This window comes from Lynx rufus, unplaced genomic scaffold, assembly GCF_022079265.1.
Source record: "Lynx rufus isolate CCGP_SWC_20201006 ecotype Redwood Valley unplaced genomic scaffold, mLynRuf1.p SCAF_8, whole genome shotgun sequence".
NCBI lineage: Eukaryota > Metazoa > Chordata > Mammalia > Carnivora > Felidae > Lynx > Lynx rufus.
This window is the reverse complement of record NW_025814896.1, coordinates 28,886,914-28,909,000: the sequence shown is the minus strand read 5'-3', so window position 1 is coordinate 28,909,000 and position 22,087 is coordinate 28,886,914. Positions and strand designations below refer to the sequence as shown.

The following is a 22,087-nucleotide window of genomic DNA, read 5'->3' as shown; positions in this document are numbered from 1 at the left end:
TCTGGACCTCCTCTCCAATCCTGAGACCCCTGACCAGCAGCCCGATTATCACCACAGCACAGATGGGACACGGAGGACCTGAGGGACGCCGAGACTGGCCCAGGATCGGACAGCTCTGGGAGGAGCACCCAGGGCTCACTGAGGGTCTGTCCGCTCACACGGATCACTGTGTCCCCCTCATGTCCTGCCGAGGTTGGTCTAATGATACACTTCCGGCAGGTGAGGAAACGGAGCCCAGCAAAGGGAGCCGGGTCACAACCTTGAGGGGCCACCTCCTCCGTGTCAGGTGACGCAGTCAGAGCGCCTCAAATCCTTCAGCTCTCTTAAAGGGAGTCCACGATTAGGACCATTTTGCAGATGAGGAGACTGAGGCAGAGAGAAATGAGGAACAGCTCATTTCTGAGGACAGCTAGAGTCTAGAAAATGAACTCTTGCTCACGGGGCTCCGGACAGTCTCTATGAACTGCCTCCCCGTCACCCGCAGTCTGCAGAGCCAGGAATGGGGTGTCTGGGTGGTGTCGCTGGCATGGCGGGGGCCCCCCTGCTCCGCCCAGGCCCCTGCCCCAGGCTGCTCAGCGAAGGAGCCACATCCCCCAACAGGGAAAGACTCCTGATGCTCTCACGAGTGTGGGTGCGTGTCCTCCAGGAACAGGCTCAACACTTCACGAGACGTTCGCCTATCTGTCTGACCTGGGGCTGTAATGCTAGCCCCGCCTCCCCCCAAGGACTCTTTCTCGTTCATGCTTACTGCTGACGAACAGAACAAGGCACGATTTTCAAGGAGAGGGTTGTAGCGTTTCGGAACCTTTGGGGGAAACGATAAAAAGGAAAAACGCGGGCTCACTGTTCAAAGGTTCAGGGCAACTTGGTTTTAGGCCACACCTACTATGCGCTAGGCCCTTCCGTGGAAACCGAATCCAAAGCCGGCTCGGGAAGGAGTCTGCCTGGAATGAGATGGGTTCTGGAATGCGCTCCTTCCTCACGGGACACGTGAGCATGAGCAAGCCCCTGTCACCTTGTGACCTCAGGCTCTGAATCCGTACATGGGGGATCGGGCGGGATGGGCCCCTCAGGTGCCAACCTCCCAGGATTTTGGATCCTAGGCCTCCGGTAGGAAACCCCCAATGATCGTCTTCTGCTTCAAGGAGGCAACTCCTAACGTGGACATTCTGAGATGCCCCAGCTCTGCCTGCAGTCTTCAGAGACTGCCTGAGTGGGTCCCTGAATCCGGCGACAGATTTCTGAACAGACCCACAGCAAATCCCCAACCTCTGGCATCTCCTCCAGCCAGGGTGTCAGAGTAAACAGCGAGCCTGTGCCTCTCAGGACTTTCTTTCGGTGCGGTTTCTGAAAATGAAATAAACAACTGCATTCTCCCCCTCCCTGCCCTGGGTGCACTTGTCCTACCGGAAGGGAGGGGAACGTAAGCTTCATGAGAGAAAAGCCTTCGCCGGTTTTGTTCCCTGCAACTTCCAAAGCACCCGGAACAGAGAATGCACACAGCAGGTGCTTAGTAAGTGCTCAGTAAAGAGAACCCTGGCCACATCGAGCGGAGGTCTCTCCGGAGGCAGGGGTGTGGTTGGGCCTTGTGACTGGGAAAGTCACTCAGACTTTCAGTCCCTCATCGCTGGAGCCAGAGGGCTGGTCAGGATTGGAAAAGGGAAGAGCTGGGAGCCTGCAGACCGCGGTTCCAGATTTTCCCACCGTTTACCAGCCGTGGGGCCTTCAGCAAATAGCACAACCTCTCCAGGCCTCAACTTTCCTGATCCGTGGAAGGGGCTCATTCAGGGGCACCCGCCAAAGCACTGGATCCTTATCTGTTGCTCAGACAGTGGAGGGCATTCTTACTGACTTGCCGTCACAACCAGGGGACGGAGCGATACTCACCGCTCACGGTGACCTGGGTGCCTGGTCCAGACTTAAACTCCACATCGGGGTTCCCTTTCTGGAACTTCACACAGTAGTAGGTTCCCGTGTCTTCTGGGGTGATGTTACTGATGCGGATGGAAAAGTCCATGTTGTTTCTCCTTGTGGCGTCTGAAACATTTGTTACTCGAGGGGAGTGAGGGTCTCCTCTGAAACTGAAGATTAACTCCCGGCCTGGCCCTGTGCCCCTGAACCACTCGACCTTCCCAGCGGGGAGCAGGGAGGTCAGGGTGCAGTGAAGAGTGGCCGTCTGTCCGGCCGCCACAGACACCGACTTCTCGGGCTGGATCACCTGCAGTTCTGTTTCACCTGACACACCTGGGGGGAGAACAAAACAGCCATTTACCATCCTTCTGCGATCCTGTCCGTCCGCGCAAGTGTTTATCCACAACAGCTTTCACCGACTGAGTGCACACCGTGAGCTCAGCACGCTGCGTGTACCCGGCATGTAGCCCTCGCGACGAGCCTGTGACACGGGACCCTGTTGCAGACGAGGAAACAGCGGGGAGCAGGCTGGAGGTCCTGAGCCCCTCTCTGGAGAAGTCACGTCTGAGCTGGGATCTGAGCTCACCAGGATGAAGGGGCGCCGTGTTCCTGACAGAGGGCACGGCTGGGCAACGGCCCAGAGGTGGGGGGCAGCACGGTGTGCGTGGGGCTCCACGGGGAGCTTAGATTCTCTTTTGGGCCTGGCCCAGGAAGCAGGCCCCGAGCCAGGAAGCCACACTCGGCAGCTGGGGCTCATCCGGGCTGTGAAGCCGTGAGGCCGGAGGACCTGGGTTTGAATCCTGGCTCAGGCCTTACTGCCTTGTGACTACAGCCATCACCTGGGCCACCGAGGAGATCCAAAAGGGATTGACTGCCCAGCTCCTCGTGGATGGGAGTGGCGGCCTTAGTTCGAGCGGGCGCCTTCACGGCTCTCGAGCCTCAGTTTCCTCATCTGCCTAACAGTTACTATGACCCCATCTCGATGGATCCCCGGCAGCACCACCCAATAAGCCTCGGCCAAGGGACAGCGTCGACAAGAAGCATCTGGTCTTTGGAGCCACCTGACCTGGTCTGAAATCTGGCTCGCCTGTTACTCACACATGACCCGAGTTTATCCATGGGTTTTGAGTCTCAGTGCCCTAATCTACAAGATGGCTGGGGCACCCCCTAGCCCTCTGCTCTGTTCCGAAAACAGGATGACACAGAGAAGTGACTTAGCACCACGCGGGGCACAGGAAGCTGCCGTGTGTCATTCCGTGACAGGTAAGTGAGCAAGGGTCTGTTGTGTGAACTTCACTCCCACTCTGGCTGACGTGTCTCCAGGCCAGACCGTACTGGACGCTGGGGGCACACGGGCTGGACGCATGTCAGGCCTCAAGGGCTCCCGGGCTAGGGAGCTGGAAGGCTTCCTCGGGCTCAGTGGGGGCGGGGGAGGCCCGACTCCTAAACTGGAGAGCAGGGGCGCCTGGGTGGCTCCGTCGGTTGAGTCCCTGACTCTCGATTTCGGCTCACGTCCTGATCTCCCAGTTCGTGAGTTTGAGCCCCCCAGCAGGCTCTGTGCTAACAGCGTGGAGCCTGCTTGGGATTCTCTCTCTCTGCCTCTCTCTCTGCCCCTCCCCTGCTCTTACTCTCTCTCTCTCTCTCTCTCTCTCTTTCAAAATAAATAAATAAATTTAAAAACTGGAGAGCAGTGGGGCAGAAGACACGGTGGGGGCGTGGGGGGGGGGGACACAGCCCGGAAGTGACAAGGCAGGGTCAAGTGGCTGAGAGAAGTCGCTGAGATACTCAGGTCACAGCCCGGGCCTGATTCTGAGCCAGGTGGGGGCGGGGGAGAGAGGACACATAATAAGCCCCTGGAGAAACACAGAGCCGGGGAGACAGAGAGGGCAGGGGGATAGACACAGGCCGAGGGAGAGGCAGACAGGGACAGGGACAGCGAAAGAGGGGGACAGAGTGGGGGAAGGGAGAATAAGAAACGCAGACACGGAGTGGCGGCAGCCTGGTGTAGGTGCTGACGGGCCACGTGTCTCCTCCTGGTCACTCGCCGACCTGCGGTATGACCTTGCCCCGCCCTGACACCTGTCCTGGGCCACGTCTTTGCCTCGTACACCAGACAGGGTGCAGCCGACGCCCTGAGCAGCCCCCTCCGGCTCTGGCTGGGCAGGAGAGAGACCTGGGGGTCTGCCCACCCGCCCGTGGCCTGGTGCCACCCACCGGCAGGGGCAGGGTGCCCAAAGCAGGGAAGGCCCTGGACTCCAGGCTGCCCTCGCTGCTGGCGAGCCCAGGGCCTCCGCACAGGCCTCTCAGCCCCCTGGGCCGGTCGTCCCAGCCCTGACTCCCCAGTCCAGGGGTCACCCGGTTCTCTCAGCAAGTGCTAGAAATGCAGGCTGGGGGTGGGGTGGGGAGCACAGGCACGGGTTCCCCTCCTCACCAGCTCAGCACCGCCCTCCCTGGGCCTCCCTTCCATCATCCATAAGGTGGGGTATGAGCATCCACTCCCAAGGCAGGCATGAGGACTGGGGCACGGTGGGACGTGAGTGCCGGCCTCGTAGGTGCTGGGTAAATTTTAGATCCTGTTCCCATCATCCCCACAGACCTAACATTTACAGACTTGATTGTGGGGTTTCCCCCCAGCCAGGAGGTAGCATCCACAAGGAACCGCTTCCAACCCCCTGCCTGGAACCGTGTCTGGCATACAGGGGGCCCCCAATAACCACACGTTGAACAAACACACTCACGAAGGAAGGAGGGATTTCGCCTGCTCGGGTGTCGAATGAAGCTGCCGAGGGCGCATCCAGGAGCCGGTGCGAGCGAAGCCAGGCGCCTGGGACCACGCCTGGCCCCCGGGGCGCACAGAATAGCCGCCAGTTATTATTATCCTTATCAATAACACCGTGCAGGGCTGTGAGTCAGCAGCTGGGGAGGGGAGCGACGCGAGCAGGAGAGGGCTACAGCATCAGGCGCGCAACGTGTTGGAGCAGGGCTATTCTTGGGGTGCAGCCGGAGGCCTGTAATCACACCCCGGGCAGGCGACAATAAAATCTGGAGTTGGGTAGGGCTGGTCCCCCCCAACCCTTTTTTTTTTTTTTTTTTAGCTTCTCTTGAGCTCTCTACCAACTGCAGCCAGATTTAGGCAGCTTAATTAATTAGCTAGTGTTTATAAAGCGTTTGAAGAATTTTAAAAGTGGGACGTAAGTGCCAAATATTATTTTAATCTGTGTATATGTGTGTTTTTTCCAGCAGAGAGGGTTTTTTTTTTTCTCGCTTGCCTGCTTTTCTTCTTCTCTGCAGGTTCTGTTCTGGGAACCGGGCTTGTTAAAAATCACTCCTGCGGTTCTGGGCCTGGGGTCATCGTGCTGGCATCGCGGACAAAACCATTTCCTGCTCTCCCCTGCCCTCCTGGCACGGAGAACCACCATCCAGGGGCCTGAACCGTCTCCGGGAGAGGAGGGCGGCTGAACAGGCATTCTCACACGCTGCTGGTGGGGGTGGAAATTGGAACATCCTCTCGGGAAAGCAGTTTGGCAGGAAGTACCAGAGGTGTGAAAGCTGTTCACCAGCCTTTGTGGGGCTGTTCCATGAGGACATAACCCCAAACACGTGTGGGGTTCCCGCACGACGAGCTTGAAAAAGTTGGGGGAAAACCCAAACGGCCAATGAGAGGGGATGGTTAAGTGAATTACGGCCTACCCCCTACACGGAGTTCGCGGACAGAAATAAAAAGCCATCGCCGTGGAAACTGGTAATCTGGACAGTTTTGCATGGCATAATTTTAAATGATATTGTGATTATGCAAATAAAACCTGTTCACTGCAAAGCATTTAGAGACAACAAAAAAGTATAAAAACACAATAATAATCTCCCAGAATACCAGCAAAGGTAACTGCAATACGAGTGAATAAAACAGTTATAAATGTGAGTAAACAAAATGATGTGAAATCATACGCAGATAACTAAGGCTATGAGAAAACATTTTACTTCATTCACTCAAGTGTTCTTATAAAAATGAAAAATCAGAACTATGCTAATGTCCACGAGAAGGAGACCAATCGATCCCGTGACGGTGAATTCACATGATGACCAAGTTTACAGCCGCTATAAATGATGGTGTAGAGGCACCTGGCTGGCTCGGTCAGTAGAGAGTGTGACTCTTGATTTCGGGGTCGTGAGTTCGAGCCCCCTCTGGGTATAGAGATTACTTTAAAAAAAATCTTTAAAAAATGATGGGTTAGGGGCACCCGGATGGCTCAGTCAGTGAAGCGTCTGACTCTCGATTTCAGCTCAGGTCATGATCTCCCGCCCTGCATCGGGCTCTGCGCTGACAACACGGAGCCTGCTTGGGATTCTCTCTCCCTCTCTCTCTGCCCCTCCCCCTGCTCATTCTCTCTCTCTCACTCTCTCAAAATAAATACATAACACGCTTTGAAAGATGACGGCATAGAATTACAATTATCAATGCAAAACTATATTATGAGATCAGAGTCACTCAGTAACATAGTCAGTGAGATCTCAGACTTCTAAGTTTTGAAAGAAAAAATATATATTAAAGGTTAGCAGTGGTTAATTCTGTCGTAGATTTACAAGGGACTTTGCTTTCATGTTTTCTGTTCGCACGACTTGTGCCATAAAAAAGTAGGAAAAACTATGCTTTCAGTACGATTATGACTTTGTAAAATAAAATAAAACTGTATCTAAATAAACAACAGCAAGGTACTATATACAAGGCTATAAAATGCAACTCTCTTTGGATCACAAATCTAAAACTGAAGGCTTTTTCCTTCTATTTTGGGTATGTTACTAGATGAATGTTAAACATTTACAGTATTCTATTTTGTAATAGGAAAAACGTACACGTGTGATACATATATGTTTGTCATGTTACATACACGTTTATTGTTTAGATGAACCTCCCTTCCAAGAACTTTCCTTCCCTTTCCTTTCCTTCCACTGCTACTTTCCCCCAGCATCTGATACAGTGCTTGGCACAGACTAGATGCTCAACTAATCCCTGCAGAGGGGCGACTGGGTGGCTCAGTCAGTTCAGCGCCCGACTCTTGATTTCAGCTCAGGCCGCGACCTCACAGTTTGTGGGTTCGAGCCCTGTGTCCGGCTCTGCCCTGGTAGCAAAGAACCTGCTTGGGATTCGACTCTCTCTCCGCCCCTCTCCTGTCCGCGCTCTCTCTCCCTCTCCCGAAATAAATAAGCATTAAAAAAAAGCTGCAGATAGTGACTGACCAATGGAATGTCTAGAGGGAAGGGTCTGCAACGAGACTCTCCATGATGCTGTGGTGAGTTACTTCTGGGGAAGGAGGCCAGCGGTTGGCACATTTTCTTAGGCCCCGAGCAAGGGCTGTGCAACGTCCCTGGGCTCACGGAGCCCGCACACAAGTGGAGAAGATACACTTCAAAGAAATAACTCAAATGATCACATTTGGAATGAGCCCCCGCCCTTCAGACAAGTGATTCCCGCTGGCCTCTCTGACCCCATCTCCCGCCCCCTCCCAGGGACCTGCTGCTCCCGCCGCCCCAGTCTGTCTCCCACAAATAAGTCAGGATGGTATGAGGGAGGCCGTAGGATGGGGGCGGAGACCTGACCGTCGAGCTCGGAAAAATAGATTTGATTCTTTTTCTTTTTTTTTTCTTTTTTTTTTTTTACGACATTCATCTATGGCTTTTGAGATCAAGCAAAGATGAAAACAATTTTCATTGGAAGTGAAAAAATAAGAATGGATGCTTTCTAATGGGAAAAACCAAATCAATGTAGAACTGAAACTTGCCTAGGGTTCCTCCCCAGCCTGCCTCATCAGGGCGCGAGAACAGAGCTGGGAGGTGCCTCGCCCAGGGACAGGCTTTGCCCACATGGGCGCTCACTGCCACTCACGTGGGGGCCTGCCCGTCCCCGGAAGCAGGTTTCCACAAACTCAAGGAGCCCAGGGGCCTGGGGGGGCTACGGCCAGAGCTCTGGCAGGGCCCAGGGCTAAGTACCCCTCTAAGGCCCAAATAACACCCGGCCCCCACAGCGGGGTTGGAGCTCAGCAACCCCCTCCCTGAGCGCGATCGTCATCACCGGCCTTGGGGGACGGCTGCCGGTTTATGATGCCACACACACACCTCGCCGGGTGCTGCCTTTGACATCTTCCGGGTTACGATTACGGGCTGTGTGTGAGACTGTGCAGTGCGGGCGTGTGGAGGAGCGAAGGGGCAGACTCCGCTGGAGCGTGCACATGTGTGCACGAGTGTGCCCAGCGAAAGCACACATACTCACACGGATGCGTGCGTGGGCCCAAGGGGGCGGGTACAAAGGGAGCGTGGGCAGGAGGGAGCCATAGTGCTGCTCAAGAGTGTGTAGAAGCGGGGTGAGGGGGTGTGGACTGTGTGCGGGAGAGTTGCTGAGTCGCAGGTGGCCTGGGTGCGCGTGAGCGTGGCGGCGGCGTGAGAGGGCATGTCTGTGCCCAGGGGGTGTGAGCAGATGTCGGGGGGAGGGGTGTGAGCATGGGGGTGCTGGATGGGTGAGCATGGGGTGAGCATGGGGGTGTGGATGTGCCTACAGGCAGGGGGGCACAGGACCAGGACGTGCGCACGTGTGCATGGGTATGCACACTCTTGGGGGGGGGAGCGGAGCATGAGCGCGATGGGAGCAGTGTGCATACGAGTGTGAACATGAGCGTGTGCGGTGGCAGAGTGCTAGGAGCAGGGACGACGGCGTGCGTGGGGACCACTGTGTGTGTAACGCTTGTGTGCCCACGTGCCCAGCTGTGCAGGTGCCGGCGTGAGTTTCCACACGCAAGGCTGCTAAGAGTAGGGGCGGGAGAGCCGCTCCCCTCACCCCTGCCATCAGCTGCTGGTGGGCGACCCGGCGTGGCAGCTGGTCCAGGGTGCTGCCCTTGACCGGGGGCTCGAACCGTGCTGAGCACCCGCTTACTCCGTGCTAGCCCTGAACTCATGGCCCGGGGCAGGGAGCAGACGCCCCCCCCCGGCCCCCCAGGGCTGATCCACAGGGGGCCTTGCGTGGATGGCTGTGGATCCTACAGTTAAAGAGGGGAGCTCAGGGCTCGATGCCAGTGTGCTGGGGCTCCGACAGCCGCAGCGAGGCCCTGATTCTCTCTCGAGGTGGCCCGATTCATTCGTGCCCTCTCGAACCTCACTCAGCTGCCAGGCCCAGTCCTAGACGCTACAGGACACAAAGATCGGTCCCTGCCCGTGTGGGGCAGAGTCCTGGACATGGGCAGTGACCACCTAGACAGAGATAAGTGAGTGAAAAAGGGGCTTGGGGACGGGGTCTCGGGACAGGGGTGGGACATGGGAAGACTCGCTGGCGGTGGTGGCCTCCGGGCTGGGCCGGGAAGGCTGACGGAGGCTGGGGAGAAGGAAAAGCATTCCAGGGAAGGGGATACGCAGGAGCAAAGGCGCAGAGGAGAGGAAAGGGGTGTGCACAATCGAGCAACCGGAGCGGAGTCCTTGGGACACGCTCATTTGACCACGAGCAAGCTGGGATAGGGCTAGCCTGGGACTGGGCTAACCTCGCACCTTAAAGGATGGCTTCAGTCGCCATCTGAACAGCAGACCATCGCTGGGAGCAGTCCACTGGCACCGCTGGGCAAAGCCATCGGGCAGACTCCCCAGATGCCGTGGCGGGCACTACCAGCCGCATTAGAGCCAGCACAAATGGGGTGCACGTGGCCTTGTAAATAAAATGGGGGTGGGCCCAGGGTGCCCAGGGTACTCTCTCCTCCACCCCCACTCCAGGCAACTCTGAACACTGGGCATGGTGCCATATCCCTGCGGGGAGAGGGTAGACCCCAGCAGCCCGCTCCACGGAGCAGGGAAACTCCTGAGGTGCCAACAATGGGCCTGGGCTTGGGCTCCGGGGCCAGAAGACCTGTATGTCTCGTCCCTACAGGGGTGACTTGGCAAAGTCACTCTTTTCCAAGCCTCCCCTTTCTCACCTGTGAAAAAGGGGGTACCACTGTCTCTCTCCCCAAGGCAGAGGGTAGTGGTTGGAAAACTGGACTGAGAACGGTCCCCCTTCCCCACCATATCCTTGCAGCCCACCCACCAGCAGATCGTGCCGATTCTGGCTGATTCTGGCCGATTCGTGCCGATCGTGCCAAGACCTGGCCAGACTCTGATCTCTTCTGGCCACCTTTATGCACCACCTTCCCTTACCTGGATGCAAACTGACCTTCCTGTAGTCGTATCGCTATGAGACACACGAGAGAACACACGCTCCCCTTGCAGCCAGAGGAGCCTTTAAAACAAGCCAGGTAACATCCTTCCTTTGTTCCAAACCCTCCTGCAGCCTTCACAGAATCCTTCTGGTGGCCACCAGGGCCCTACAGCTGGCTCTCAATCACGTCAGATTCGCCTCAGGGCCTTTGCACTTGTCACTGCCTCTGCCCGGTTTGCCTCCTTCAGGCTTACCTGAGAGGGCTTCCCTGGCCACCCTGTAGGAAACGCTGCCCCCTTCAAGGTCCCTTGGTCTGTTTTATTTTCCTACATATCACCTACCACCTGACGTATTACATAGTTATTTGTCAATTTCATTAGCTCCGCTTATAAGCTCTTGGAGGGCAGACCCTCGGTTTTGTGCCCTGCTGTATCCTCCAAGTTTATGCCACTGCCTGGTATTTGTCGCATGCACGTTCTGGCTTAGATTCCAACTCTGCCACATACGAGACCCCAGGAAGTGTCTTCACCCCTCTGGCCCTGTGGTTTCCCATCCGTAGATGGGGGATGACCATAATAATGACCACACTAGGGTTGTTCTAGGAGGAAGCAGGCTACTGTGTGTGTGAAGAGCTCAGCACTGTGCCCGGCAGAGAGGAAAGCGCTCGGCGCTGGCCGGCCGTTACCGTGCAGCCGATATTTCAGGAGGGAGGGGATGATGAGTGATCACAGCTTTAAGCCTGAGAAGCGAAGGGCTCTCTCCAGCCCAGAGCCGGCTCTGCCTCGACACCTGCATGAAACTACTCCCTGCTGCACCTGTGACCAGGCGGGCCTCCTTCTGACTAGGAGGCCGGGGAGGGGCGGGCAGGGCCAAAGGTCTCAGCGAGTGTTTGCTGGGTGTAGACGGGACAGGGAGGTGCTGAAGCAATTTGCTTGCAGTGTGGCCCCGTTTGCAAAGCAGCAGGGAAGGAACTATCAATACACGTGCTCTGAACCCCTTTGCATTCACCCGGCTCGGGTGGACCAGATGAGGCTGGGAGAACACAGAGGGGCCGCCATCCCCGCCATCCACTGTACTTGGTGCCTCGATGACCTAAGGGCCCTCTTCTCACCTTCCCGTGTTGCAGCGGGAGAAACTGAGGCCCAAAGGTGGGGCCCGGAAAGGCTGAGAACCCACCCCGCAGGCCCCACTGTTCCTCCAGGCCAGGCCCGGGTGCCGCCCGGCCGCGCTCTCACGGGTGCAAAGTGTGCACGAGGTCAGGTAATGGGAAGCCCTCACTAAACTGTCATGACAGCCCCGGTGAGGCTGTTGTCACCACCCCCCTCCTCCAGGTGAGGAAGCTGAAACCCTGAGAGGCAGAGGAGGGGCAGAGGCAGGACTCAAACAGACAGCTGCTCCCGAAGCTTGTGTGCGACCGCTTCTCCCCGCCACGACGGGGTCCCCTCCAGCTCAGGCTTCTGGATTCTCAGGCTGCCAAGGACGCGCACGCGTTTCCCCAGCCGAGATAAAGGCCCCCTTAAAAGCGACACGCATTTATTAAACGACATTTGCCAAGGTTTCAGCACACCCTGCTGCCGACAGCAGACAGCCTCTGGATGAGATTTTTCCCCACGCTGACACTATTCACTGATGCCTTTTATAGCGCTCTTTGCAGCTCACAAAGCACTTTCCACAGCTCTTACTTCCCTTAACCCTCAACAGTCCCCACGCGAGAGGGAACAGTGGCACAGTTGCCATTTTGCGGATGAAGAAACTGAGGCTCAGAACAGGGCAAGGCACTTGCCCCGGAGCACATGCTTCCAGAGTAAGTGGCCTGTGTTTGGATTCGAACTCAGGAATGTGCCCTGGAGCCCATTCTACTGCTAGAGAGGGGCCCGAGGGCATCCATCGAGGGAAAGGGTGAGAGAGGGGGGTTCTGGACGGAAGGAGCCCGCAGGACGCGAGCCTCCGTTTCCCAGGAGGAGAAATTGGGGCTGACAGGGGCAGCGTGGTGGGTTTCATTCAGGTCGTCCTGCTGACAAAGGATGCTCTTTCAAGCCCCCAACCATGACATGATGGCCGAGCAGCATTAACAGTGACAGTAACAACGGCTGGAAAGTGTCAAACACCCGCGTTACCAGGAGCCCTCACTAGGCCTCGCCAAACCGCCACAGGAACCCAGCAAGACAGGGCTGTCCCTACTCCCATTTCACAGATGACAAGACTGATGCTCAAGGAGCTGCGGCCCCTTGGCCCAGGTCCTGGGGCTGCGGATCAGTAGCGCTCCACCGGCACCCTTACCCTCCGCACCAGGCGGCCTCACGCGACGAATGGCTCTTTGGGAGACGCTGGCCCCAGGCTGGGCGCTCCAAATCCCACCCGGCCGCGACACTGGAGGCGCTAATTGTGTCGCGTTTCATGGTTTGCCAGCTCATCCATCACGGTGTCCACACCGGGGTGAGCGGTTCGGGAGAGCCAGAATTTTCATAAGCACAAATTCTGGGGTCTCTTGGCCACCTCCCTCCACCCCGGCTGGCACTGACATCTTGGGCTTCTTGATGTTTTAGGGGGTCCCTGTGACAGCAAGGGGGGGCGGGGGTTTGTGGCGCGGCCAGGGAGCCAGACGCAGAAGCGGAACCGCGTCGTGGTGAGGGCACAACTCCGCTCTCAGTCCAGGGTTATGGCCCGGGTGACCCCGTGGCTCTGAGCCTTCTCTCGAAAACAGGGATCTCACTAGCCACCTGTCCTTCCTTCAGCCGTACGTACTAACCTGCCTACCGCTGCCAGCCCCTGTGCTAAGGTCCCAGGAGGCGCAGCAGGGACTAAGACAGACACAGCTTACATCCTGGTCGGGGGAGAGAAGGCTGAAATAATGACACAAATACAGAAATGGCTAGGAGGGCTCGGAAACAAACTTGTCGCCATGGGAGAGTTACGAAGGGGGGACCGCTTTTAGAATGGGGTGGTTGGGAAGGGCATCTCTGAGGAGACGAGATTATAGCTGCAACCCGAAGGAAGCAAAACCGGGGAAGGTAGTCCAGTAGGACAGAGCTGCGTGTGCAAAGGCCCTGGGGCCGGAAAGAAGGCTGCTGTGGCTGAAGCCCACAGAGAAAGGAGAGTGTGGTAGGAGATGAGGTCACAAGACGGACGGGGCCCAGAAAATGCTTTGCCCCATGGATCACGACAAGGGTTTGATTTTGTTCAAAGTTTGGAGCGGCAACAAAGAGGATCTGATTCACCTGGCTGCTCTGGGTGACAAGACTGGAGGGGGCAGGAGTGGAAGCAGGACAGCAGGGATGCAGAAGCTGCAGCACCGAGGGCCTGGACTCAAATCCTAGCTCTTCACCGACAAGCTGTGTGACCTCGGGCAAGTCACTTCACCTCTCTGAGTCTCAATTTCTTCATCTGCTCAATAGGTATGATAATAGTTCCCATCTCACGGAACTGTAGTGAGAATTTAACGCGGTGATGCAAAGAGTAATGATCCTATCCCAATGGCCTGACGTGTTCGATGTCAAGGTGGTCGATGAACCAGACCCCATTTGGTCTGGCCCTGACCTCTCCCGATTGCCACACTGCCTGTCTCCCTTCACTCCAGCCTCACTGGCCTCCTTGCTATTCCTGGAACATAGATAACTCATTGCAACCTCAGGGCCTTTGCACTTGTCATTCCTTCTGCGCGGCTCACTCTCCTGATATCCCCACGGCTGCTCCCTCGGTTTTATTCGGGCCTCTGCTCCTGAGAGAGGCCTTCCAGGCTCCTGTTCCCCTGCCCTGCTTTACTTTCTTTACAGCACCTGTCTCTACCTAATGCGGTATTTACTTGGGTCTGTTTTCCTTCCTCACTAGGACGTCAGCTCCATGAGAACAGGTGTTTTTGTCTATCCACGGTTGTATACCCAGCAAGTCGAGCCACCCTGGCACATAGTAGATGCTCCAAAATATTTGTTGCTTGAATATTTATAATTAAAAGGGTTGTGACGAGAATAGCAAAGAGTCGCAAAGTGGGTAAGAGTAAACCGGGGCTGGGATCTGGCTTTAACTCTCGCTGGCTACGTGGCCTTGGGAGGAGCCCAACTTGGCCTTGGGGAGCCTCGGTTTCCTTATCTGTAAAATGTGGATGAAGGACCCCCATGCCTTTTGGCACGTCGGGAGCGTTAGACAGCGGGGCACGTCAAGAGATGCATGGCAAAGTAGTAATGGCTGAAATGATACCCGATGTCCCCCCAAACTGCCCCCGGTCCCCCACCCCCAGGAGAGTGAGGGCCAGGTGAGACAGGAATCACAGACCAGCCTTGAAGCCAGGAGGCATCCCTCCTTCCCATTTTGTGTAGGTTTGAAATTTTCCAAATGAAGAAGCTAAGGGAGAGAGAGCACGGATTCGAGGCTCCGCTCGTCCCTAGCACATACTGCAGTATTTCCTTCTATCGTTTCTGGAGGACACTGTCGGCTCTCAAGAGCGGCGGCCACAGACACGGGCCTGGCAACGGCCCCCCCACCCCCCACTCTGGCCGGCTCTCCAGGCTGAGGCTCACCGCTCACTCCTGGCTCCCTCCTGATCCCCTCCCGGCTCCCGGCGCCAATCTGCGGCCATCTAACACCCTGCGCCCCCAAATGGATGTGCCAGGAAATCTCACAGACACAAAGAGCCGGTTTGTATCATGTCTGACTTCCACCTCGGCTGTTTTGCATCTCTCTGGACCGAGGGCCTGGCAAGACACCTGGCCGGGAAAATCCATCTTGCCGGGGGCTCCATCAGAAGACCTGCCCCAGCAACGCCCAAGTTAACAGGAAAGCAGTTTCAGCTGTGAAAATAGATGCTTCCTTCTCCGGGATGGGACGGAAACCCGTCTTGGGAACACCCGCCACCTCGGCCTCCCGGGAGGATACGCTGATTGACAGAAATACGAGACGAGCACCAAGACGGCAGGATGCCAGCAGCCCTGGGCCTCAGTTTCCCCACCGGTCAAACAAGGCAGAGGGATACCCACTTAACAGCAGGGGCTCTGCAGTCAGGCTGCGCTGGGTTGTCATCCCAACTCTGCCACTTACGGTGGGGCCTCGGGCAAGTCGCTCGGCCTCTCTGCGCCCCGCTTCCCCCTGGGTCGAACCGCTCTGATAACTGTGCACCCCACCCGGGCTAACTGTCCGTACCGCTGGGATCAAACGCACCAAGTGCTGAGCCCAGTAAGTGGCTGGAAACAATGGTTCCCATTATTATTACTTTAGTATTTTTCCACGGAATTCGGGATCCCGTCAGATTTCTGGCTTTAACGATGGAAACTTCCAGCTCAGCCCAGTTTTAAAAAGCCTTGGCCTGGAAGAGAGGGCGCTTGGCGTCCCACCCAGGCCTTGCAGTGGCTCTTGCCGTGTGAGCCCACAAGTCCTTTGCTCTCTCTGGGCTGCAGAGGGAGGTGCTCCGGGAGGGCACTAACGGCCCCCCTCCAGGCCTCTGCCGGCTTTCCGGGTCTGGGAATGCACAATTCCAAACCTGTGGATCCGGACAGAGACACCTAGAGGCAGCCCGCGCCCACAGCCTCAGTCCCAGGAACAGACGAGTATTAAATCGCACTCGCCTGGGTTTCCGCTCAAGTTGTCCATTCCCCAGAACGGCACAAAAGCCGCAGGGAAAAAGAAAAGAACCCCGGACTGAACGGCATTCACTCCCGTGGAAGCTTTTGTTGTTCTGCACCCACCGGGCGCAGGAAGCTGTGCTAGGCACTTGACGAAACTCAGCCCCGCGTTTGCAATGATGAGGAAATCCAAACAGAACAAGACAATGATGGTACGAGGCTGGCTACCACGCGCTGAGCGCTCCCTGCACGCCAAGCACAGCTTCAAGCATTATACGTGCACCTACCGACTTAACCCTTGAAACAGAGCAGCTCTGTTTTACGGATGCGGGAACGGACACGCAGAGTGCAGTGAATCGCCCAGTACGCGGTGGAGCTGGGATTCACACCCAGGGCTCTGGCTCCAAGCCTGCGTCTGCGCACCCGGGCTCCGCTTGTTACGGCTGCAGAACCACCGCGCCAAGCGAGGGTTAGCCACGTATGCAGCAGGCGCCAAAACGAGGAGAAAGCAACAAGTAGCCTCAGTGAGGGGCAGATGGAATCTGGGCCGGGTGGGGGGGGGGGGGAGGTCCGGAGAAGGAAGAGCTCCCTCGGATCACGAGGCCAGCACGCACCGAGGGGGAGGAACGGGTTTGGACACATGACGATCAGGAGGTGCAGGGAAGGGCATCTCTGACGGCAGGAACAGCGTAAGCCAAGGCGCAGAGATGAGCGAGTTGAGCTGAGGGCATGGATGGGTACCAAAGCGTTTACCAAACTGGGTTAGGCCGCATGGTAACGAGCGGTACACAAGCCAACCGCCTCGTGTTCATATGTTTGGGGAACGCTGGAGTAAACAGGGTCCAACTTGGGATTCTACAACTCCTCGGGCCTTAGGTGCTAGCTAACGTGCTTGAGTGGCCAGGAAAGCTGCGGTCTGCAGGGAGGAAGCGAGGTTCTCCTGCAGCCCCTCGGGTCAGCGCTTCGGAAAACATGTGGCTGGGAAACCAGGCCTGTCAGGGAGGGAGCCCAGCGCTGTCACACGCTTCTTTTCTTTTAGATTTTTTTTTTTTTTTTTTTTGGAGAAAACTTGGACCCACTCAACAGTTTTGAGGCGGGAGCGACATGATCTGCGTTGTGTTGACAGGCCAGAAATCTGAGCACATTTGAAACAGAGGGAGGGGGTGGGGGAGAACCTTCCATCAGTCCAAGACTCTACAAATAAGAAAATAACCTGTCGCACGGAGCCATTGGAAACAGGGAGCAAGCGTGTGTGGGCTCCACACAACAGTTTTAGACTCCTTTCCTCTCACACACCCCCTCTCCATCTGCCTCAAAGGGCACCAGGAAAATGCAAGGAGGAAGACTGCAGCTCTGGGGGCTCCGGAGCGCGGCAGCCCGGGGGGGGGGGGGCCTCTGGTGGAAGCCGTGTCACTCCCGTGAGCTGTCACTTGCAAAGGGCTATCGCTTGGTGTTTCTATCCTCAGCGTGTCTTCCGAGAAAGCACCGTGACTCAGTGGAGGGCTCCTGCCCCAGAAGGAACCCTTCACACGTCCTCCGTCGAAGCCCAGAGGGGGCTCCTCTCCCTCCCCCCAGCCTGGCCTAAGTCACCCTGATGGAGTCAGCGAGCTTCTTCCCTCAGAGGCTGCCCAGCCAGGAGGACTGGATTCAAACTCCCGGCCCCCTGCTGCTTACTCCGGGGTGGGGGGGGGGGACAAGTTTCTCCTCCAGTTTGGGGCTCGATTTTGCTCATCTGCAAAATGGGGCTAGCGGCCAGCCCGTGCTCTGCTTTTGCTGACTGACAGGATGGCAGAGACAGGCAGTCGGCACACAGCCTGGATTACGGTTAACTTTCAAAGGCATGGGTTCGCCTCCCTTCTCTCAAACGCGTGGTTCCAATCAGGACTTCGTATGTGCTGAATGACGACAGGTACAGGAATGAGTCACACCGTAGGTCTCCAGGGAATTGGTAAAGGAATAATTAACGGGCAGAAAGTACCCAGAGAACACCATGGCTTTAAAGAAACTTCCAACGGCCCGAGCCCATTGGGGCCAAAGTGCCTGCCACCCCCTTTCTCTTCTTTTGAAAGAGGAAGTGAGATTACCGTCACCATTTAGGAAAGTACACGGGACACACCAGGATGTCCCCCTCTGCCAAGGAATCAGAAAGTCACCAGAGGGCCCAGCTGTCCCCCAACACCTGAACCCCAACTTGGCCTGGCCTTCTCCAAGGCCAGAGTGAGGGGCGAGTGGGAGCTCGCCCAGGTCTGCCCAGCAGGGCACCCAGAGGTCCCATGACCTCGGTGGGGCCAAGGCAGGGAGCCTGAAGGTTCAGAGTCAGGCTGCCTGGCTGTCCCCGAGCCCCTTGCCCTGCTCCCAGTCCCCAAATCTCCCTCAGCTCAGGTCGCTTCAGGAAACAGGCCTCACGTTGGCTCCAAGAACACAGGTTGGTGACTTCACCGGCGTCTTTTTAGAATTTCCCTCTGGCAGCATTTGCGCTAAAAGCAATCTTTAGAAACTTCTTCTCCTGCCTTCCCCAACCCAGATAATTCACATGACCGGCCCCCTGCAAAGAGTGATCATGTGCAGCCCCAGCAATCATGTGACACCTCCCGGGCTGACAGTGCTGCCTGAGACACTAATAGTCACTCAATCTAACGCCGCCTTCCTATGCCTGACATTTGAGTTTCTCACTCGAACAAATCTATTTTCTTGGAAAATTGGCCAACTGCCTCCTTCCTACCTTCCTGCCCTTCTGTCCTGCCTCTCTTCTGCTTTGTCATAAATTCCATGCTGGGAGAAACCGAGGGAGGGGCCCGAAGCCCCATCCTTCGGGCAGACCAGGTGATTCCGTCCTGGGGCCCAGAGTGTGGCCAGGAGCCCCGTAGGCCACAGAGTGAAGGATGCCGCGAGGCTTCCGCGATGTGACGGCGACACCCCACCCCTTCCCACCACCCTCAGCTAAGAAATTTATTCCTACCTCCTAAGATTTATTTATTTCAAAGTTAATCTTGGCCCCTCTGCTGCTCCCACTTTTTCAGGCTATTGATGCTGAATGGATTGGAACGGAAGTTTTATGGCCTAATCTTTGCCATTTTATAGATTGTTTTTATAGGCAAAAAGGGGAGATGTGCTCACAAGAAGGGGGCTGGTGTTCCCAGCCAGCGCCCCAGGAAAGGCAGGCCGCCCATCCGAATGCTTGTTAATCAGCGTCACTGGTCATTTGCCAGAAACCGAACCACAGGGTCCTGGTTGAAGAAGGGTCTGGGATAGACATTTAGAAATTGACTTGGGCCCGGTTCCCTATGTCAGGAAAATGAAGCACTTGTGAGAGACACTTGTGCATGTCCAGGCCAGGCCAGGAAGGACGCGGGGCAGGAACCAGGACTTGTGCAGGGTATAAATGGCCAGCTCCTGCAGGAAGGAGCGGATCGGACAGACATGAAATGTATCAGGGCTTCCTTCGCCCGGGGCCAGGACCCAAACGTAACGGGAACACCCGGGGTGGGGTGGGGGGGGGATGCCTATGTGGATTCCTGGGGTTTTGGGGAAACTGCAGGGCAGAGAGAAGCTGCTGTCTCCCCCCCCTTCTCTCTCCACCCACTCTTTGCTAGTTCTCCCTTCCTCACTGCTATCAGATGGTTACCAGTCTCTAGGCAAATGCAAAAGGCGGGTGGTGGGGGGGAGGTGGGTACTGAGCTCATCTTTACCTCCCTCCTCGAGGCGGCTGGTGCAGACCCCTCAGCCTACAACACAGCTCCCGAGGAGCCAAAAAACAAGATCCCCATTCTTCTCCCCAATCCCAACTCCTTTAAAGCCGTTACTCCGCCCCCCCGTGCCCTCCCAGGAGACCCAGGGTTTTGCAAAACCCCTTTAAGAAGCAGGACTCCTGAATGGTGACCTCACCCCTTGGCGAACACACACGATAGCCTTCAGAGCCCGCCTGCTGGAGACAGCCAGGTGTTTGATGTAGGCCAACAAAAAGACATGCTCAGAGCCACAGGTAACAGCCCCACAGAGCACCTGAACTGCGGGGAGCTGCCTGGAAGCCTGGGGAAGGCAGGAGGAAGTGGGGGGGAGCAGAGGACAGCAAGAGGCTTTGGCAAACACAAGGACAATCCGCCGAGCTTTCACATCAGGATCTGTTGATCACAGCAGCTCATCCCAGAGTTACTGCGGCCTCCCTTCCTCTCTCTTTCCCATACACACACCAACACTGTGTTACTCTGTGCACCAGAGGGAGAGCTCACTCTTCCCTAATTGCAACAGCCTGTTTCTGTTCCATCCCAGGCAGTACCTGGGGGACCCCCCCCCCCCACCACGGCTCTGGCGCCGACCCCCTTCTCTCAGACCCTGAAGTCAAACATGTGGAAAGCAGAAGTCCAGGGAAAGAGCTCTTTCTAGAGAAGCCAGGGGCACTTAACTCTAAAAGCCGCTGACAGCCTGCCTCCCCCATCAGATGGGGCAGGGATCGGGTCAGCCAACTCATCTGGGTATGTCCCAGTGCCCAGCACAGAGCCCAGCACAATGCCCCCACGATCAGAGTCCAGGGCGAGTGGGTCCTATCCCTGGCTGTGTGACCTTGGGCAAGTGGCTGGCCCTCTCTGGGCCTCAGTTTCTGCATCTGTAACCCTGCTTCCAGATATGTCTCCCCTTACCACCGCTGGACATTAGCCCAGGGGCTCCCAGTGGCGCTCTGACAGGCCTGGGCCCGCAGTTTGCGGCCGGCAGCGGCGGGGGGCAAGGGTGCTTACCTGCCCGGACGCAGGACGCGGCGAGCAGCAGGCAGAGCAGCGGCCCGAGGCGGCCGGGGGCCGGGCCGGCGGGCTCCATGGGCCGCGGCTGCGGAGCGAGGAGGGAGAGCGGCCGTGAGTGCGCGCTCGGGCGGGCGCAGGCTGGAGCGGGGAAATGACTAAGGCTCCCCCCTCTTCTCCCCCCCCACCACCTCCCCTCCCGGCCGGGCTTCCCCCCCCACCCCCCACCTCCCCGGAACAGGCGCCTGGAGCGGCTTAGGAGCCGCCTTCACCGCCGCGATTTTCGGAGAACCCCCCCTCCCCCCCCCCCCGAGAGATCGAGAGACGGAGAGGGGGAGAGACCCCAAGCGCGCGAGAAATAAAGCCAGGGACGGCCAGGGAGAGGCGGCAGGAGAGAGAAACAGACCCGAGGGAGCCAGGCGGAGAGCCAGAGACGCGGAGAGGCGAGAGAGGGGGAGCGGGGAGAGGGGGAGAGAGAAAGAGAGAGAGCGAGCGGGAGAGGAGTGAGCGAGGCGGCGCGCAGATCGCGGCCGCCAGCGCGGGAGAGAGGAGAGGACCGCGCGCGCAGGGGCGAGGGGCAGCCCGCCGAGCCCCGCCGCGCCGCCCCCGCCGCTGCCCACCTGCCCCGCCCGGGCTCCTCGCGGCGCCGGCGGCTCGGCTCTGCTCGCTCCGGGCCCGCAGTCCCGGCCGCTGCCCCCGCCCTCCCGGCAGCCCGCCCCCCCCCCCTCCCGCTCGCCCTCCCCGCCTCCCTCCTTCCCGCCCGCCCCGGGAGGCTGCGGGGCTCGGGCCGATCGGCCCCACGTCGCCCGCCAGCCGCGCGCCCGGGGAGGGAGGAGGGGGAGGAGGAGGGCCGCGTCGCCCCCGGGCCCGCGCGGCAAGCAGCCCGGGGAGCGGTCCCCGCGAGCGCCCCGGGACCGGACGGGCCGCCGGCTGCAACACTGTGCCGGTTCGGGCGCCCGCGCGGCGCCCTCCCGGCTCCCCTGTCCCCGGCCCCCTCTCCGCTCCGTCCGCCCGCCGAGCTCGGACCTGCGCCGCCGGCGACGGCTGGGAGGCGGTGGGAGCGCCGCCGGGGCTGCCCAGAGGCCGGGGCCCCCGCTCCACTTTGCGCAAACTTGTTTTTCTAAGGTCAGCGCCGCGAGCTGGCTACATCGTCCTCTTAAGGTGGACTGGGGAAGTTGCGACCGACCTCCCTCCCCTCGCCTCCGGGACTCCGGCCGCGGTTAGTCCCCGCTTCCCGCCGGCTGGCGAGCGGCTGGAGGCGGCGCGGGAGTGGGGATGGAGGGGGGGGGGCGGGACGGGGAGGGGGGGGTCTGCCTTCTGCCCCTCCCCGAGTGGCCCTGCCCCTGTGCCCTAAAGCTCAAGGCCCCTCTGGGGGGGGGGGTGGGCGCGCGCGCCCGAGGGCCCCGGTTCTTTCAGAGCTGGGCCGAGGTGAAGGAAAAGCAGGAAGTAAGTGAATGTAGGGGGAAGGGGGAGAGGAAGGAGAGAGTGATGGTACAAAAATAGCGTGTGTGTAGGAAGGACTTCAGTACCGCCTGGAAAAGAGGCGCAGGGAAGCAGGGAGGAGAGGGAGCGAGAAGGGGGGCTGTGGCCGAGAAACCGGAGGGGATGCGTCGGGGCCTCCCCGGGGCAGTAGGCTCTCTCGCCAGGTGCCTCGGTGTCAGGCAGGGCCGATTCAGAGGGTGGGGAAGGCCCAGGCAGGGGTGTGGGGGAGAGATGGGACTTGA

The 22,087-nt window shown here is 58.1% G+C and overlaps 1 protein-coding gene across 4 annotated transcripts in view; it reads right to left on the bottom strand.

Moving 5' to 3' along the window:
* The window catches only part of SIRPA (signal regulatory protein alpha), a 41,346-nt gene extending 19,863 nt beyond the window's left edge, over nucleotides 1-21,483 (bottom strand). For 2 of the 4 annotated variants that reach the window (XM_047068381.1, XM_047068382.1), the window contains exons 1-3: nucleotides 21,390-21,473; nucleotides 20,364-20,451; nucleotides 1,888-2,244 (exon numbers count right to left, since the gene is read on the bottom strand). In XM_047068381.1, coding sequence (XP_046924337.1) covers nucleotides 1,888-2,244; nucleotides 20,364-20,442 — 436 coding nt within the window. In that variant the 5' untranslated portion in view covers nucleotides 20,443-20,451; nucleotides 21,390-21,473. Of the gene's footprint in view, nucleotides 1-1,887; nucleotides 2,245-20,363; nucleotides 20,452-21,389 lie in introns of all 4 variants that reach the window. The other 2 variants (XM_047068383.1, XM_047068384.1) reach the window with 2 other exon arrangements.
* Between the last annotated feature and the right edge of the window lie 604 nt (nucleotides 21,484-22,087).